The 19,932-nt window shown below is 39.9% G+C and overlaps 1 protein-coding gene across 2 annotated transcripts in view; it reads left to right on the top strand.

The window, feature by feature from the left end:
• LOC122798172 (MDM2 binding protein) overlaps positions 1-2,386 on the top strand; it is a 983,220-nt gene extending 980,834 nt beyond the window's left edge. For both annotated transcript variants that reach the window (XM_044066913.1, XM_044066912.1), the window contains exon 18: positions 1,480-2,386. In XM_044066913.1, the coding sequence (XP_043922848.1) occupies positions 1,480-1,515 (36 nt within the window). In that variant the 3' untranslated portion in view covers positions 1,516-2,386. The remainder of the gene's footprint in view (positions 1-1,479) is intronic.
• The last annotated feature ends 17,546 nt before the right edge of the window (positions 2,387-19,932 follow it).

The raw sequence follows: 19,932 nt of genomic DNA, 5'->3' as shown, positions 1-19,932 counted from the left end.
CTATATCTGGTTTTCTAGCATCTATCTTTTGAACTGTTGGTAATGGGTGATCCCATCTGATGTAAACTTCATCATTTTCTATGATGCTTTGTGGCTGTTACAGTAGTTACGAGAATGCAAACATCTTGTTTGCCCTGTAAAGAACAAATGGTGAATAAGTAGCAGATTCCTTCCAGGCATATAGTAATTTTTGAACTTCTAATTGTCCATGTGCTGTCTTTCTTCTCTTCAAGAAAAGTAAGACATTTATATTCTTTCAGTACTATTTTCCCACCAGCATGCAAAACTGTGACATACTGTACTTCTTCATGATTTCTGTTTGTTGCAGTCATAGTAAACAATAAATCAAATTTCTGGATCTGAAGCTTACAGTTTCGTGCTAAATTACCTTGTAGTGAGAAAAGTTCTGGGGGTTACAATTGAAGCTTTTTTTTCCCACTTTGTTAGTCATGCATGCTAGCTTAGATGTAAACTCTTGAAAAAAAATTTTTTTTTCACTTCTGCAGATATATATTCTCCCATTCTGACACCATGTAGCATTTGCATGCTTGTGAAAACACTCGGTTTACAACACAAACACTGGGAATGAACTTCCAAAATGAATGTGTACAGCATCATGTGCAAATTAACTATGGATTGGTATTAACATTTAAAACTACAATCTCCATGTGCTATACCTGGCTTGGTTTTTGCAATGCAGAGCAGTCAGCAGAATCCTACCCGGTTGTGCTTATAAAGAACCATTTGTTTTCTTTGCTTCTGAAAGAGATGGGGGCATTGTGCAAGCTTGGTAAGGTGCATCCTGCTAGAGCTCTTATTTTCTGCGTGTTTTCAGGCAGTTTCTGTACAGAAAGTCAGTAAAGCTGCAGTATGGACTAGCATCGACACATGCACTAAACACTGTTCGCTAGACATGCTTTGCTGTGGTAATGGTTCTTTGTCTTTTTAACATGTCACGTCACAGTTCAATTAATATTGCTCTGTTGATGTAGTTAGCTGAAAAATTTCTTATGCCAGGCCATGTGGGACAGTTTGGTTTCATGCAAAACTAATTTAAGTCCACATCCTGGTGACTGGAATTCAGTGAAATTTGAACCAGCTTTGACCTATGGACTGTTCTGTGTTCAAACCCTGAAAGTTTCCTTTTCCTTCCTGCTGAAGTCTGATCTAGAACTGAAGGAGTGAGTCCGTTTTCTCTCTGTTTGTAGTTTTGCAAATAGAAAAAAAAAACTGTTTTGTAGAAACAAAGCTTAGAAAGTAATTGCCAGTGCCCTCCGGTATTGGAAGGAGGGCATAGATTAAATATTTTAGATTGTAGTGCTACATGTGCATGGAGATTATAAATTAGATTAGGCTCCCATCTAACACAACTTCAGCTTTACTTTGAAGAGCAAAGCTGGTTTCATTAAAAAAGTACGAATATGGAATGTGTCTATCATGTTGATTTACCTTTAATGATGTACTGGTACTGTTTTTCAGGTCATCGACTGGGTTTTGGAAAAAATCAGTAAGTGAAATGGCTTTTTCAATGCATGTTTATAAGCTCTGAATATTGAGAAGATCTAAGTATTGAAGAAGTCTCTACAAGTATCAGTTTCAGACTGAAAAATTTCGGAAAAAGTGGATTAAGTTAAACTGTAATGAAATTCAAGCAATTATGAAGTGGCAGTTTTTAAGGTGCAAAGCAATGAACATTGTTTGCTTTTAGAAGACTTAGATGGAAGATCTCCTAAAGACAAGCTGGGCAAAACTTTGCTTCCAGGTTAGAACTGAACTTGTAACACCTATAACACTAAAATGTAACTGCAAAGCTTTGAGTGTGTCTGTGTGTGTGTGTAGATATATATATATATATATATATATATATATATATATATACACACACACACACATTGTACTTATGAATTATTGTTATGAATTATTGTTATTACAGCCACTGGGCATTCACTTTTTTTCATGTAAAATGAATTATTAAGCTGAATTAGATTAACTATGTAGTTTTACTTGGATTTTTCAATGTGCTGAAGACTGAATTAAATTGTTTCATAGAGGAGTATTATCCATTCATAACAGACTTGCTGTATGCTGTATATTTTTAGACTTTCACGGTGCCATTTAATGTGGGATTTAACCTGATTCCGAATCCCAAGAAAAGACTTAACAGCTAAGAAAGGCGTATGTCCCAAGTATGACTGCTATTCTGATTTCCTGTAGCCATTTGTAAACTCAGTGCTGTACAGCTGGCATAGAACTGTTCTTTCAAATCCTTATTATGTCCTTTAGTTAAAAGCATTTTACTGTTTGCCATCACTTAGTTGTGTCATTAAATGTCATCTGCATTGCTTTTGCCAAGTAATTTTCCTTTTAAATATCTATACATATATAAAATAAACAATAAAGTATTTTTTCACAAGAGATTAAATTGTTTTTCTTGGCAGTTATTGTAACTATTGTTATCCATTTAGAATGGTAGAAAGCAAGCCTAAGTATGCAGTTTTACACTGAAAGTGTGGATGCAGCCAAGATATAAATTATTTTTGTGGTGTCCTCTTTGTTTTGTGAGGGAGCAGATTACATTGTTTTGTAAGTTGTAAACATACTACCAAAATGAGAGTCCTAACTCCAGATTATCAGTGCATTCATTTATATTGAGTCTTTTAAAATTTCTGGTGTAGCACATAGAAACAATGTTCCATTTTGTTATAAATTATTACAGACTCATTTATTGCTTTGTTGGTTTTTTCAAAGAGCTGCAAAACTTACATTTTACATGAACACAGTTATGCCCTTTTCAAACTGATCCATATGTATTTTTAAAGCATTTTGTTTTTTCAGTTAGCTTCTTGAGGGGGTGGATATAACAAGATATTAGATAGCAATCTAGTACTTCCTTTTGACTTTGGGAAAGTCACTTAACTGTGTATGGAATTAAGAAACTACTTCTTAGGCTTTGGCTCTTAAACAAACATAAAGAGGAAGACAACAGTTCAAATCCAGCCATAAGCACAACAGAGGTATGAAAAACAAACCGAGGAAAAGATTATCATTTCATGGTCAAATGTTTTAAAGGGATAATCCCAGAGTCTAAAATTCTGACTGAAAGAAACTTGTCCTGGTACCTCCCGTTTGTCACCAACCATTTTACTATTTCATCATCAACCCTGCTCCTAGTTTCAGTTTACTTTATGCAGCCCTGTTTTCATTCCCTATGGTGAATACAGTTAACAATATTCAATTCCTGTCAAAGCTGTCAGTCCCTGATCACTGGGAAACAATAAGGTTATTACATTGTTGTGTGTGTTTGTTGTGCAGGTGGTTAGGTAAGACTCTCAGCAGTTAGTTTTTATGAACTCGTCAAAAAACTTATCTCAGTTGTGCAGCTCTTTAGTTATTCTGCATAACCTAACTGTGAGCAGTATAGTCAAAATAGTGCAGTTTAATGAATTCATACTAAATCTTAGCAATCTCTTTACATTTTCACCCTGCTGCACAGTAAAGTAACTGAATGTAAAACTGTCACAGGTACAGTAGGTTTTGGACTTCATTGTTTATAATGAATGTATTGCTTGCATCATACGTTTTTTTTTTTTTTTTTTTTTTTTACAGCAGCAGGTCAGAAAACCATTACACTTGGCTAGTATTCAGAGATCAAAAACAAAGCATGAAAAAAAAGAAGACTGCTTCTACTACTGTTTGAAATTTGCAACATTCTGAGGCTTTCTACAGAGCAAGTGGCAGTCATGCATAACATCATAGCACTAAGCTAGCATTCAGAAATCTGCATAAAATAAAATATGAAATTAACAGAAAACTCTGTTCACTAACGTTTTAACTTTGCACTGCTCATATGCTTTCCTGAAAGGTAGTAGCAAGTGAGGTCATAAAATTCCTGAAGGGCTACTTTTCTCTGGGGATAAAAAGCACAGGTAAAACTAATTAATGACTCAGTGAGAGCTGTTATGAGTACTTCTGCAATTTGAGATGGAATTTGACTAAGACCATTGAAACTTCCTGTAACCACTACTCCCCCCAACCCCCACAGCCAAACCTGGGACATGCCCAGAAAGCCAGAGTGAAAATGTAAGAAAAGAGCAGAATCAAAACAGAAAAATCTCTGGGACTACCCTTTAGTGATGCATAAAATCAGAAAAGAAAAGCAATGTGTAGGAAAAAATGGAGCTTATTAAAACAGATATGGACAGAAAAGAATGAGGAAGTTGTAGGACTACTATCTGAACGTTTTTGTTCAGTAATCATATTGGAAAAGGAGAGAGAGAGAGAGATTTACTAAATCCAGTGAGCAGACTTGATAATGGTGTGTACTGGACAGGAGTCCTGAACAACTCCATAATCTAAAAAGTAGAGATAACAATGGCATACAGCTGGATTCACTCTAGAATTATAAGAATACTGGTTGGACCATTGGTAATACCAGTAACTAAACTACTCATCAACTTGTAAAGAAGAATAGAAGAGTGTAGATGTGAAGAAGAGGGTGAATGTTACATCTTTCCAGAACTGTGGGAACAAGAATAAGGGCTGGAAACTGTTAACGTATCAATTTTACTTCATCCTTAAGCAACAATTATGAAATTGCTGCTGAAGGAATGAATTAGAATACCTGGAAGCTGCTACTCTACAAGTCCCATGCAAGCTTATATTTATGGCAGAAGGTTCATACTAGGCAGAGTCAATTTATTCCCTTTTGTGCAGCAAGATAATTGACCAAAAATGGGCTTTGGGCATTGCTTTCTTTGACATGAATTAGAATTATGCAAAGTCATTTAGCATTCAGTGTTTATTCCTTTTTTTCTTTTTTTTTAAGCAAGAAACATCTTTATTAAATTGTCATGTATGACATGGGCAATATTACATCTATATAAATGAAATCTTACTGACACAATCTCAGTTGCAAATATTATACATTGCAAACCATGCTGACACAACTTTCACTGCAAACGTTATACATCACTTATAATATATCCAGTCATTGTCAGTCAACCATTACATAGCTCATTCAAATCCTGCCTTCTTTTAAATCTTGTTCCTCCTCTGCATGTATTGATCCCACACTTCCCATTTTTCTTATGTAATTTGCTCCTACCCTTTTCTATCTTTGCTACTTCTAGTAAAGTCGGTTTAGACTTTTATTTCCATTTTCTAGTAATTGCTTTTTTAGCAGCCATCATAATTAGACTCGACAAAGCCTTACTATGTCTAGGCACTTCAGATTCTATATCATAGCCCAACAAAGTCATTTCCTTAGTTACACCAATTTGCTTACCCATTATCTTTGACAGAGCAGTCTTTTGGGAATCTTTAAAGTCTACCAACTGATTACACTCCCAGAAAATATGTTCCCAATTACCTCTTTCTTCCCCATCACATCTCCAACATTTGTAGTCTACCTGAGGAAAAATCATTTGGAGTCTATTTGGGGTATAAAAATACCTATGTAAACACTTCCAAGAAATGATCCTAAATCTTCTAAACTTTGTTGCATATTTTGGTGTCATACATATATCCTCCATTGTTTCTTTGTGAATTGCTTATCCACTCTCTCTTTCCAATCTTTTCCAACCTCCTCTGATTAATTATAGTTATCATGCAATATTTTATATCCTATACTAATTATTACTTTCTTAACAGCAACTTCTGTAATAGATTCTACTAAAAACTCTACCAGTGCTGGTATTTCGTTTAGGACCCTCCTATGTCTTTCTCTTTGCCTATACTCTGATATCAATCCTTGATATGGCAGGCAGTCTCTAGCCTACAGTCCAAATAAGTTCTTGTCTTCCCATTCTGTTACCTTTCTCAGTCTAGTTATTTTCACAGAATGCCTTACTTTGCCAGTTTTCTCCAATAAATTCCATCCCCCTGTTGCCTGTTGTCTGTATCCCTAATTGCAGTCATCCCTATCGGCAGACTCTTCTTTCTCCATTCCCGTGTTGGCTTAGTTCATAGAATATTTTCTGCTACTTTATATTCTGCATAATTACTGTTCTCCTAAAAATTCTGCAAAATCCCAATCTTTTCTTGTTTCTTGAGCTTCATTCTGTTTCATAATCATCTGTTTCCACTTTGAATTATAGTTTTCTGCTTGTGCTATGTATAGGAGCCTTAATTGTGTTGCTCTGAAATACCTCTTCAAATCGGGTAGTCCCAGTCCATCCTGTTCTGTGGGAAGTGAGGTATTAAATAATTTCATATGCAAATAGAGCCAGCTTTTCTTGACTACCATATCAATTATATCCTTGAATTTCTGAGTCCCTTATTTTCTTTGCCAGTGGTTTTAAGTATAATGCAGATAAAGGGGAGAGAGGACACCACCCACTTTAATTTTCATTTCCAGTTCCTCATATATCCTCCTAATCATCCTTATAATTTTATTAGGGAATGCAAGTGCTTTCATTTCCCTGCTCATCAAGTCCCAATTTACTCGGTCAAAGGCTTTCTTTGCATCAAGACACACCAACAACAGTGGTATTTTCTTATGTTCTGCTTCCCTCTGGATCATCAGTGTTCTGTTAATGTTGTCAAATGTTTGTCTTCCCTCCACAAAACCACATTGATCCATGTATGTCAATCTTGGCATCACATTTGCCATTTGTTTGGCCATTATAGGCATAAGCACTTTATAATCATGGTTTAGGATTGAAATGGGCCTGTATGAAGCTAGTTTTGATGGATCTTTACCCTCTTTGGGTATTACAACTGCCACCGCTTCCTTCCAGGATGTTGGTTCTTCTCCTCCCCTTAAAAAAACCTTCCAGATCTTTATCAGTTTTTTTCTCTCCTAGCTTCCAAACTTCCACAGGAATACCATCTATTCCTGAGGGCTTTCCTGTAGATTGGTTATACATCACCAATTTTATCTCCTCTCCTTCTGTCCTGTTAATTGTAATTGAGCCTCATCTACCTCTAGCCTTGGCATATGTAATTCTTCCATAAACATTTCCCTATGTACCTTTTCTTGATTTCCATATTTCTCTGCTTTATACAGACTTCCATAAGAGTTTACAAAATATTTCTAATATTTCTACAGGGTCCCTTGTTATCTTCCACGTTACAGGCTCCTTATGCTTGATGACAGCCCTTTCTACTTTCTGTTGCGTGAGTTGCCCTCCTAAAAGTTTTTGTGCTCTAGAGTTATTATCAAAAACAGTTACTTAATAGCAGTCTTTCTAAACTCATGCATATTATTGAGGCAATCCCTTTTCTGTTTAGCATTCTGCAGTTGGTCCTCCTCTTGTTCTGTGTGATTCCCCTGATTTTGCAATACTTAACCATATTTCCCTTTTATTTTTTTCCAGCAGTTTTATCCTACTCCCTAGCTAAATGTTCAGAAGAAATTTCTATCTTCTCTAATAGTTCCTAAATAATTTACGCTATCCATTCCTTAAATTCCTCTCTTTTCAACAGATAGGTGGGAAAGCACCAGTGTCTCATTTTTATTTCATTGCCCTGTGTTTTTTATTTTAGTTATTACTGGCACCTAATCTGAAATACTTTTGGGGCATGTATCAAGACCTTCAATTAAATGCACATGTTCCTGTGAAATGTAAATTCTGCTTAGCCTAGCCCAGTTTTTGTATCTTGGGGAATAATATGTAAATTCACTACCAACTCCTAGTACTGAATTCACATCTTCCATGCCAAATATTTTCATAAATTTCTTTAATAATATACCCTCCTTTGTTATATTTTTCCTTCTGGGCCCTCCAGTCACATCTTCACTATTGAGAATCAAATTCCAATCCCCACCTAGGGGGTGCTGAAAAGTTCTAAGCCCTACCAACTTTCTAAATTCTGAGGATTATTTTTGTCTCTGTAGCTGAAAAGAGGGATGTCCTTCTAGTTGTCTGTTGCTGTATTCTTTGCATGAGAGAGTTGCCTGCCACAATGACCCAACTTTGGCCAGTATGCAAAAGACTTTTACTAGTTAGAGATGCATGGTATGATGTCCTTCATGGATGCATCTGCAGTCATAACAGCTGGGTTGTCCTGTCGTCAGGCAGCCCTTCAGTCGGCCGGATTCCAAAGTCCGGGTCCGGCTTCGGCTGATGTCGCACTTCACCCGACGTCATCTCTGTTGGTCTTCGGGTATAAAAGCATCAGCCGACGCCATTTTCCTCAGTCTTTCTTGCCGCCAAGCAGAAGCTGTTCGCAAGTGCGGTCGGTCGGATCCAGAGATTATTTCTACCGAATACTACTTTGAAGACTTCTAAAGCTAAGTACCGTTGGGGACTCTTTCTGCCCTCAGCCGATGTCAGAAAAAGTTAATAATTGTTTAACCTGTGGGAAACAAATACCTCATAAAGATTTCCACTCTTACTGTCTGCCTTGTTTAGGCCCAGCCCACGACGCAGCCTGTTCGCCTGTGCTTTCAACCGACGAGCGCAGGCCGGTCGGAGTTTGCAGAACAGTTTTCGGTTCTGATTTTGCGTACATGTCGGATCCTCCGACTACACTTTCTGCCAAAACGCAAAGATAAAGACCGACAGTCCGCGGTTTGGCCGAAACCATGCTTAAACAGTGTCTCGTTTCGCTGAAACCGTAAAACTGATCAAAGTACAGCTGAATCTATCTCTACAGCTGAGGCCCCTGCTATTGAACCAACCTCAGAAGTTTTCGACTGCCAATGACTTATCAGACACCATTCCTTGGATGTCTGCTGCTAGGGCCTCCAGCAGCCATGCCTTCGCCAGGCTAAAGCAGCCAAGACTTCTAAAAAGTGCCTGTTAAACCCCTCTACCAGGCCCTCTTCTAGTAATCAAATGCTTACTTTGGCAGAAGATTTAATTACATTAATTAGAGGATCTCAATCTCAGACAGGGCCTCTCAGCCCCCAGAGAAGAGACCTAGGGCAGAGCCCCTGAGCCAGTGTCCTCTGATGATTCGCTGATGAATCAGACATTACTGACCAGCCAGACCTTTCTCCTTTGAAGATTCTGATGCTGAAGAATCTATTCCAGCTGCTTCTCCTCCAGAAGAATTCTCTTTGGGAAACCTTACATGCCATGCGAGCATTTCCAATGGCAGCAACAAGATTTTTCAGATTCCAGAAAAGACTTAGAACCTTTCTCTTCCACAGCACAGGCCCTTAGCTATACCTCCTGTTCTCTCTGGTAGATGATGCTTTCAATGATGTCTGCTCTGCTCCAGATTCACTGCCCCCAGCCCTGCCAAACCAGACAGATTTTACAGGGTGCCAGATACTCATCACCACCTTTACAAGGCCCCTCTTGCAGACCCGAATCTATATCCCAGGGTCCCAAGGCAGTAGACCATAGCTAAAAACCCTATTCCTTCTGAAAGGGAAGCAAGGTCATTAGACAGATGGGGTAAAAGGTTTACACTTCAGCTACTCTCTCAGCTAGAGCTTTAAACTGTCAATTTCACATGATACAATACCAAGAGTTTATGCTTGATCAGTTAACTAAAAACTAACCACTGATGAATCTCTTGACAAGAAATATGTATTAGAGATGGTAAATAACATACAACAGGTTAGTAACCATTCCTTAAAATGTGGCTATGATGCACTGGAGGCTTCATTTAGATCAGCCATGACTGGCACAGTGATAAGAAGACATGCATGGCTAAAGGAGCAACCTCTACGGATCATGTTAAAGCTAAGTTGCTAGATGCTCCTATGGATAAGACAAGTTTGTTTGGTACACCTGCACAGCAGGTTATAAAGAAAAAAAGAAAAAGCAAAATTAGTTCAAGCGGTTAAAGATTTCCTGCAGGTTCAACCCCAAGGTTTAGCAGGAACTGGCCTGCCAAAAATTGGTCCTTCCAGACTCCACAAGATTTCAAAGGGCAGGAATAGACGTCCCAGAGGCAGAAACCAATCTAGAGGTGGTGCCTACAGAGGACGACAGTGGCAAGGTAACAACAGAGGCTCAGACACAACCACTGCCACTACAACAGCACAGCCACAGTGACTTAATCCTAAATCCTACCAGGGAACAAATAGCAGCTCCTCTGGCGGAAAGTTAACCTTATTTTCAAAGAACTGGCACCATAACAAAAGACAAGTGGATTCTACAAACCATAGATAAAGGTTACCCCTTCCACTTCCACACTTTACCAGACCAGTCAAAGAGGAATGCCAAATCTACCTCCAAATCAAAAAGCAGAAGCTCTACAACAGATAATGGAGTTAGCAAACATGAGAGCTGTGGAAAAGTACCAACAGCAGAGCAAGGAAAGGGTTCTACTCCAGACTATTCCTAGTTCCAAGAAAGGAAAAAGTTGGAGACCAATTCTAACCTGTCCACCTTAAATACATACATCATTGTACCAAAATTCAAAATGCTGACCCTACAGCAACTTCTTCCCATGCTGGGCAAGGAGTGTTGGCTGGTAACTCTAGATCTCAAGGAGGCATACCTGCATCCCTATTCGACCAATCTGCAGAAGATACCTTTCTTGCAGGATCAGAGCACTATCAATTCTCAGCATTGCCTTTTGGCTTATCTACTGCCCAGAGTATTCACAAAATGCCTGGCATCAGTAATCGCCCATTGCAGACTACAGGGAATTCAAATTTACCCATACCTGGACGACTGCCTACTACAGGACAACAAAAGCAAGTTGACAACAGATTTACAAAGGGTCATTTACTTGCTACAAGCACTGGGATACACAGTCAATTTACAAAAGTCAAGGCTGATACCATCCCAAACAAGGACTTTCTTGGGAGCGGAATTGGACACAGTAAGACAAATGGCATTCCTAACTAAAAACAAAAAGAACTCCCTCTTTACTTCTTGGCACTAACAAAACTGAACAAGTTAACAGCAAGAAAGGTACTGCAGGCCTTAGGCTTCATGGCATCATGCATAATTTTGGTCCCATTTGCCAGACTTCATATGAGAAAACTACAGTGGTACCTGAATTTATGGTCCCAGCACAGGCACAGCCTAGAAACAGAAATCCCACTAATTCCATGCATAAAACAGGAGTTCCTATGGTGGGCTCAGGCATGCCAGTCAAACCCAGGCCTTCCCTTTCGCAGAGGTCAAGCAAGCCAGAACATCACAACAGACGCTTCAGACGGATGGGGGCCCACATGATGGACAAGCGTGCAAGGATTGTGGACTCAGGATCAACTTCACCTGCACATCAACCTAAAAGAAATGCTGGCAGTAAAACTGGCAATCCAAAGGTTCAGACCATTTCTCAAAGAGGGTCAGTTGATGATAAGGACAGACAACACCACAGTCATGTGGTACATCAACAAACAGGAGGCACTCATTCGTACCCCTATGCAGACTGACTTTGGAACTGTGGACCCTGGCACTCAGCTACAACATCCAGCTACAGGCAATATTCAGGAAAATACTCTAGCAGACATATTAAGCAGAACCACATCCGATGCCCACGAATGGCACCTGCACCGGACATCTTCAAGACCATCACAAAGAAATGGGGAATGACTCAGATAGATCTATTCGATCACCCCACAATCACCAGCTCCAAAATTTTGCAAGTGCATGGAAAGTGGACTCTCTCCTTCAGCTGGAAAGGCCTAACAGCATATGCATTCCCACCTTTTCCCTTGATACACAAAGTATTATTAAAAATCAAGGAGGAACAGCCAAGGATAATCCTGATAGCTCCAAACTGGCCAAGACAACACTGGTACCCTCTGCTGAGGAGCATGTCTCGAAACAATATGTGGCCAATACCACTGATGCCCTTGATGCTAACTCAGAACAACTACAGCACCATACATCCAAACCTGACTGACTGCATGGAACATCACATAGCAGCAGCTAATCAAGAACTTTCCCAAAGAGTTAAAGACATTATTCTTGAAGCACGCAGACCTTCAACAAGAAGGAACTACGCTGGGAAATGGAAAAGGTTTGTCACTTGGAGTTCTGAAAGAGGAAAAGATGTGTCAAACATAGATATGCCTAATATTCTGGAGTACCTGGCCGAACTTCTCTATTCAGGCCTGTCCTACTCCTCCATCAAGATACATGCATCAGCTATTTCAGCAAAATACAGCTTTGATCCACCTGTTTTTTCACACCCTTTGCTCAGACAGTTTCTCAGAGGGATCAAGAATGTAAAACCTCCAAGGAAACCACCATTGCCAACTTGGGACTTAAACTTTAGAAAAGTTGACACTTTCACCCTTTGAACCAGCAGCAACAGCAGACCTAAAATACCTGTCTTGGAAAACTGCTTTTTACTGGCAATTACTTCAGCAAGGAGGGTTTCAGAACTACAGGCCTTAATGGCAGTGCAACCTTCCTAATCTTCCACCAAGATAGAGTGTCCATGAGGACTAATCCAACTTTTATGCCTAAAGTGGTATCCAGGGTGTCCTTAAACCAGGCAATCCACCTCCCTACCTTCTTTCCCAACCCACAAAACAGAGGGGAAAGAATATTGCATACCTTGGATGTACATAGACAGCTACGCTACTACTTGGACAGAACCAAAAGCAACAGAAAGACTGACCAACTTTTTGTAGCCTATGCAACAGGAAGGGAAGGAAGAGCTATTTCCAAACAGACAATCTCCAAATGGATAGGAAATTGCATTCGATTCTGTTACTCCTTCCATGGAAAACCAATTCCACAGAACATAAGACCTCATTCTACAAGGGCAACAGCCACTACCACAGCCTTCTTACGAGGAGTGGCAACCAAAGACATTATTGAGGCGGCTACCTCTGTGCATACATTTGCCAAGCATTATAATTTGCCTCTATATTCCAGATCCCGAGCAGGGTTTGCCAGCCGCAAAGGATCCTAAACACACCATAATCTTCCTCTTCCTCCTCCCTAGTTGGCTATGGTATTCAGCTGTTATGACTGCAGATGCATCCATGAAGGACATAGTACAGTTTTGTACCTACCATAAATGTAGATGTCCGAACTGGATAGCATCTGCAGTCAGGATTACCCTCCCTCCTTCCCTCTGTGGTACTCTAGGTGTTTACCCCCTAATAGCTAACTGGTGGGTTTATGGTGTATTTGTTTGTATATATGTACATACATGCTTATTTTGTTTACCTATACCTTTTGGAAACATTGGCATTCTATCCAAAAAATTTTAGCCTTCCTAGTAGGCTGCTATCGGATGCAGGCCAAAAAAGTGACATAAGCATGCTCCATCCTCAGAACTTCTTTGCCGCCAGTCCGAACTTTTCACCCATGTGTATGATCTGCTCACCGAAGTGGTTGCTGCCTCAGCATTTCAGATAACTGCCCCATTGGGAAATCCTTTTTGTCTTTTCTGCTGTGGTTAGGCTTAATGCCATTTTTAGACACTATGCTGACTGCAAATCTAGGGACCTCATCTATTTAGCTAGCTGTGAGAAATGTACAAGCTACTATATAGGCAAAACCAATCGAACCTTAAGAATAAGTGTGAGGGAACATATTTATGCCATTAATCGAGAGGATGAGACAAATGCTTTGGCAAAACATACATTAGAAAATTATTTAAGCCGTAAGTTTAAGTTTACTGTAGTAGAATTAGTTAATAGAAGTAAACGACTGGGAAATATTAAGAATCACACAGAACAACAAGAAATTAAATGGATAATTAGGATGCAATCAGATAAAGGGAAGGGGCTGAATGATAGGGTTTCCATCAAACCATTTTGAGAGATAGACCCCTAAAACATTGTATATACATTTATGAGGGAGTTCTATGATATTATACATGTGCAGTTCCATATATTTTTATATTTTTATTTTTAATTAAATGCATTGTTTTATTAATCATTGTGTTTAGTAATGGTTTTAATATAGTAATGTATGAAATGTAAGTGCTATAGTGTGTTACATTTTTGTCTGCATTTATATATTATTTATACATATGCAGTTTTATATATATATTTATATATACGTGTTTTTACACTTATACAGACACTTTTAAACACATTCATTTATATACTAATACACTATAAGAATTGAAATTTTAGATAAATTCTACCATCTAGTGGTGAGTATCGATATATGAATTAATTTTTTGGCGCCTTTTTCTATATTTAAATGAAAAGAAATGTCATTAATTAAATCTGATGAAGGGTTTTGAAGTAGCCCGAAAGCGCTTACTGATCTGAAAAGATACTGTTTCAATAAAGGATCGTGAATTTAAAGAGTTGTGGTGATGCTTGGCGTATTTCTTTGGATATTTCTACATTTTGTTGTTGACTCTGCAGGTACCTCTGTCCTTTTAACTGCTTATTGGATTTTTTGATAAAGGATGCTTACCACACATCACCATTCATCTCAATTATAGGAAATATTTACGATTCTCTGTAGCCTCTTGGCACTTTCAGTTTTCTGCCTTACCTTTTGGTCTTTCCACTTCCCCAACAGTATTCACGAAATGCCTAGCCACAGTTATTGCTTACTGCAATCTTCAGGGCATTTAGGTCTTCCCTTACCTGAATGATCTTCTCTTTCAAGCAGTCAGTGAGCACTAGAGCACAGTCTGTGCTCTGCCATTTCCATCATACATCTCTGGATTTCACAATAATTTACCAAAATTCTGCTCTCTCCCCTTCTCAGGACCACATATTCTGGGATGCAGAATACCAAACATACCTTATGAAGGTCTTCCTTTCCACTCAAAAGGCTCAGGAACTCATTTCCTTTTTCAAAGCCTCATCCCTGTACCTCACATCACTGCCAGGATTTTTCTCAGAACCCTGAGCACCATGGCATCCACCATCCCAATTCTTCCTCTGACAATATTGCACATGAGAAAACTACAGTTGTTCCTGAAATCAGTCTGTATGCAACATGCACATCCACTAGAGTTCCCAGTTCCCCTTCTCCCTTGTTTGAAGAGGGAGATCACTTGGTGGATTCAACAGTTGACTGCCAACCCAGGTCTTCCAATCCATCCTGTACCACTTGTCTAGGAGATGTTCACAGACACCTCAGACAAAGGATGGGGAGCGGCTTTTGGCTCCATAAATGCACAAGGAACCCGGTCCCGCCCTCAAGGAAGGGAACACATCAGTATAAAAGAAATGAGGACATTACTGCTGGCTGTTCAGACCTTTCATTCCCTCTGCATCCCGGGCCCTCTAAAAATTTTCACAGACAACATGACCGTTCTCTAGTATGCGAACAAGCAGGGAGGGAAAGTCTTATCTCCTTTGCAGACTAGCCCTGCAAGTGTGGGATCTGGCTGTCAAGCTTCAAAACCCCCCTCCAGGCTGTGTGAATCCCTTCCAGCCTGAATGTAGTGGCAGACACCTTGAGCAGGTCCGAAACACAGTCCCACGAGTGGATGCTTCACAGGGACGTGTTCCTGGACATTGCCCGCCGATGGGGTACTCCACAAATAGACCTTTTATGCCTCCCCCATGAACTGAAAACTTCCACAGTTTTGTGCCAGGGATCCACATTCTCTGGTCTGGAAAGTGGACGCCCTCAGCTTTTCATGGAAGGAGGTGTTTCTGTATGCATTTCCTCCCCTTCTTCTTGTCATTCCAAACATCTTGTTAAAGATTCAGCAGGACAAACCAAAAATCTTGGTGACTCAGTTTTGGCAAAGATGGAATTGGTTCCCCCCTACTCCTGGATTTAGCCAAGGGCAATCACTACAAGTTGCCCCACAGAGTGGACCTTCTCACACAACACAAAGGAGCTCTCATCTGTTCCCACTTGTCTACTCTTCAACTGACATCGTAGGTGATAGGGTTTTAATTCCTTTCAGACACCTTTTTTCGGAGGACGTGCTTAGGGTTCTACAGGAAGCCCAATACTAGAAAATCTTATTTATCCAAATGGAAGAAATTTTCACTTTGTTGTCCCTCTTGTAACCAGGACCTACTTATAGTGGAAATCCCAATGGTTCTCTCATACCTATGTGAATTGTTGGATGCTGGCTTAACTTGCTCTTCAGTGAAAGTATACTTGTCAGCTCTTTCTGCCTGCCTGCCTGCCTCTTTCGCCACCTCTAGCCTTGAGGTTAAACAATTCTTAAAACGTGTCCTTCACGTGAGACACCCCCCCCCCCCAGGAAACTGGTTCCACACCCCTGGGATCTTAACTTTGTATTGGAGAAACTGACCCTAGCCCCTTTTGAGCTGACAGCTTCTGCTTCCCAGAAATACTGGAAAACTAACTTGCTGTTTGCACTAATCTCAGCTAGAAGGGTTTCTGAACTCCAGGCCCTTTTGGCTTCTCCTCCTTTCTTGGTGTTCCACAGAAACAGAGTGTCTCTTTGCACCAATCAGTCTTTTATGCCTAAAGTGGTAAATGAGTTATCCCTTAACCATTCTTTTCATTTACTTACCTTTTTCCCTTTTCCACAAAGTTCTGTGGAGAGTGTTCAGCACACTTTGAACATGCACAGACAACTTAGGTTTTACCTTGATAAAACAAAGAATATCAGGAAATCCAATCAGTTATTTTCCTTCTTTCACCCAAGAACTTTAGGACTTCTTGTCTGCAAACACATTATTTCCAGCTGTTATGAGCACCATGAAAAGAGCCTCCCTTCTCCTGTTAAGATGCACTCTGCCAGGGCTGTTGCTTCCTGTGGTGCCTTCTTCAAAGGACTGAACACTAACTCCATTCTGGAGGCAGCTACCTGGTCTTTAGTTCATACTTTCACCAAACATTACAAACTGAACAGCATTTCCAAATCTAGGGCAGGGTTTGCCAGGGCTATTCTCCATGGTTTCATGGAGAGCACCACTGCCCCTACCTCCTCTCTTTTCTCATGAGCTTTGGCATTCTCTCTCATGTAAAGAATATAGTTGCTTAAAATCTTACCATAACGATAGATATCCTTCTCTTGTCTGTTGCAGTATTCCCTCCTTCCCCCTGAATTTGCTCTTCCTTGGGTGTACTTAGCTTACATACTTCCCTTAGATGGGCATTCCTCCTGGGACACTCAGTTCTGAGGAAGGTGTGTATGTCACTTTTATGGCCTACATCTGATAGCCTACGTGTGATGTACCACACACCTCTAACTAGTAAAAGTCTGTTGTATGTTGTATACTGGCCATCAGGTCATTGTGGTAGGCAGCTCCGTCATGTCTTGTTCCTGGGGGGGGGGGTCTCACGTGAAGGATACGTTTTAAGAATTGTTTAACCTCAAGGCTAGAGGTGGAGAAAGAGGCAGGCAGGCAGAAAGAGCTAACAAGTATACTTTCACTGAAGAACAAGGCTTTTATCATACCATTACATAAAGGTGGCAATAACAACAATATTACAAACTTCCGTCCCATAGCTATCTTGTCTCCCATCTCTAAACTCCTAGAAAAGTGTATCCATCTACAGCTCCTACCTTACCTCTTAGACAATCACCTGCTAACTCCAACTCAGCATGGTTTTAGACCCGGTCATAGCACTATGACAGCCTTCCTCTCCTTTCTAGAAACTATAAATAAAGCCCGTGACTCTGGTCATATTGCTTCTACCCTCTTACTTGACCTCTCAAAGGCCTTTGACACTATCTCTCACAAACTACTTCTAACTAAACTCTCTCAGCTTAACTTATCTCCTTCCTCACTGAACTGGTTTTCTAGTTACTTATCTAATAGATACCAAGCAGTAAAATGGAAAACAGCCACCTCCTCATTCCTTAATACCCCAACTGGAGTTCCCCAAGGTTCCATACTGGGTCCTCTCCTATTTAACATATTCATAAATGACTTCCACAACTCTATCCCATTCTCTAACATTATCCAATATGCAGATGATTCAACTATCATCTGTTCTGCCACATCCAGCCCAGCACTACAAAAGCTTACACAAGATGCATTCTCCATCACTGAACTATGGATGAAAGAAAACCACCTTGCACTTATTGCTTCTAAAACCAAACTAATGGTATTTACCCCCTCTAAGCACATCTCTATCAATACTAATTCTCTTTCAATCACCAGCCACAACAACACATCATTGGAATTGGTGTCAGAAGCTAAGTTACTTGGGGTTCAACTCGATAGTCATCTTAAATTCAACTCCCACATTCAACTAAATATAAAAAAAACATCAAAAACTAGGCATGCTCTACCGACACAATATCAAAAACTATGCATGCTCTACCGACACAATCGCTACCTTACACCCTACACTAAAATCAGTCTCTCTACCTCATTCCTCATCCTCTCTTTCTCTATGGAGCACCACTCCTAACTAACATCCAATCTTCCCTTAAAACACAACTTTCTTTTTGCTATAACAAAATTGCTAAATTTGCTACCAGCCATAAGACTTCTACCCACCACTGCTCTTCACTCCATAAACTAAAATGGCTAGAGTTACCCAATCAACTCATCTATTCTCAACTTACTCTTGCTCACAAGCTTATTTTTAAACCCTGCCTCTGTCCATCCCTTTCCTCTGCCTTCAATTTGCACCTTCCCAATAGAATGCTTAGATCTAATAACCAAAATCTAATTGAATTGCACAAACCTAATTGTCCCCCAGGAAAAAATCTCCTATCCTTTAGTCTAGCACGGCTCTGGAACTCCCTACCACCTGCCATTCGTACCACCTTCAACCACCTTACATTCAAAAAATCTCTTCACTCTCATCTACTATCCCAGTGGGAATGCTCTTGCACCCATCCTTCTTGATCTACACTGATTTCCTCACTTTTCCCCTCCACTGAACTTCCCTTTCTTGCTTCCTCCATTGCATGCTTCCTTATAATATAATTTGCTTCTCAGTTTCTACATTGGAATGTGTACTTTTCTCTAGTCTGTATCTTGTGATGTTTACCACCAGTTTGGTTCTACCAGAAATTGTATGCTCTAACAATATAATTGTTGTAAATATTGTAATAAGGATCTAAAACCTATTGTAACCGTGTTTATGGAGCTTTTCTCCCCAGGACTCCATTGAAAATGGGTTCATCTTGGCCCAGTGGACTATCCTGGTAAACCAACTGCAAATAAATAAATAAATAAATGTAAAGAATACTGCAACAGAAAAGAGAGGGACATCTATCGTTATGGCAAGATTTTACACAACTAATCTTTATTTCATCTTGTAAAGTGCCAATTTGCAGAATCTTACTGCTATGTTTTAACATTGTTTCAGATCATAGATTGAACCATGTCATTCAAAAGTGTGGAATTTTCAAGTGTGGAACTCCGAGCCGTAATGAAGTTCCTATTCCTGCAGAAGAAAACTCAAAATGAAAGCCATGAATATATGATGCAAACATTGAGTGACAAGTGCTCTTCTTATTCAACTGTGAAGAAGTGCTGTGCAAACTTTCAATGTGGAGATTTTGAGACCAAAGATGCAGCAAGGTCTGGGAGGCCTCAAATGGTGTCAACTCCTGAAATTGTTGACCATATTCATGACCTGGTTTTAGCAGATTGGCGAATATCTGCTAAAACAATTGCTGAGAGAATACAGATAGCTAAGGAATGTGTTGGATTTATAATCCATGAGCAGCTGGATATGCAGAAGCTGTAGGCCAAATTGGGTGCCCAAATGTTTGAATGCCGACGGGAAAAGACACTTCCAAGTTGATTTTGCGGTGTTTTCTTCAAGCTGTTGCCAACTTTTTAGAACGAGTAGTTACTGTTGAAACATGGATGTCCTTCTATTCTCATGTTGCTGTATTCTTCACATTAGGGAGTTGCTTCCTGCAGCACCGGATATCCGGCCAGTATACCAACGTCTTGAAAGCAGGGGTACGTGCAACATTGCATGTAAGAGCCATAAACTGATGCCGGCTATTTCTGTGACATCTGCACGTACCCAATTCAGAACTTTTCTGTAGCAGTGTGTTTCAGACATCTGATCACCTTTGACTTTGGCCATCCATTTTTGACAATCTCTCCTGGCTGTGTGCATTCAGATAAGTACCCTTGTGGGTTTTTTTGCTTGTTTCTTTACCTGTTTCAGACGTATATCATCTAGGAAAGGAAGACAAATTCCACATAAGGACACGCACGGTCAGTGT

The sequence above is a fragment of the Protopterus annectens genome, chromosome 3.part1, assembly GCF_019279795.1.
Source record: "Protopterus annectens isolate FY-2018-M chromosome 3.part1, PAN1.0, whole genome shotgun sequence".
Classification (NCBI taxonomy): domain Eukaryota; kingdom Metazoa; phylum Chordata; order Ceratodontiformes; family Protopteridae; genus Protopterus; species Protopterus annectens.
The sequence above is the reverse complement of the archived record's forward strand: the minus strand, read 5'-3'. Positions and strand labels throughout refer to the sequence as shown.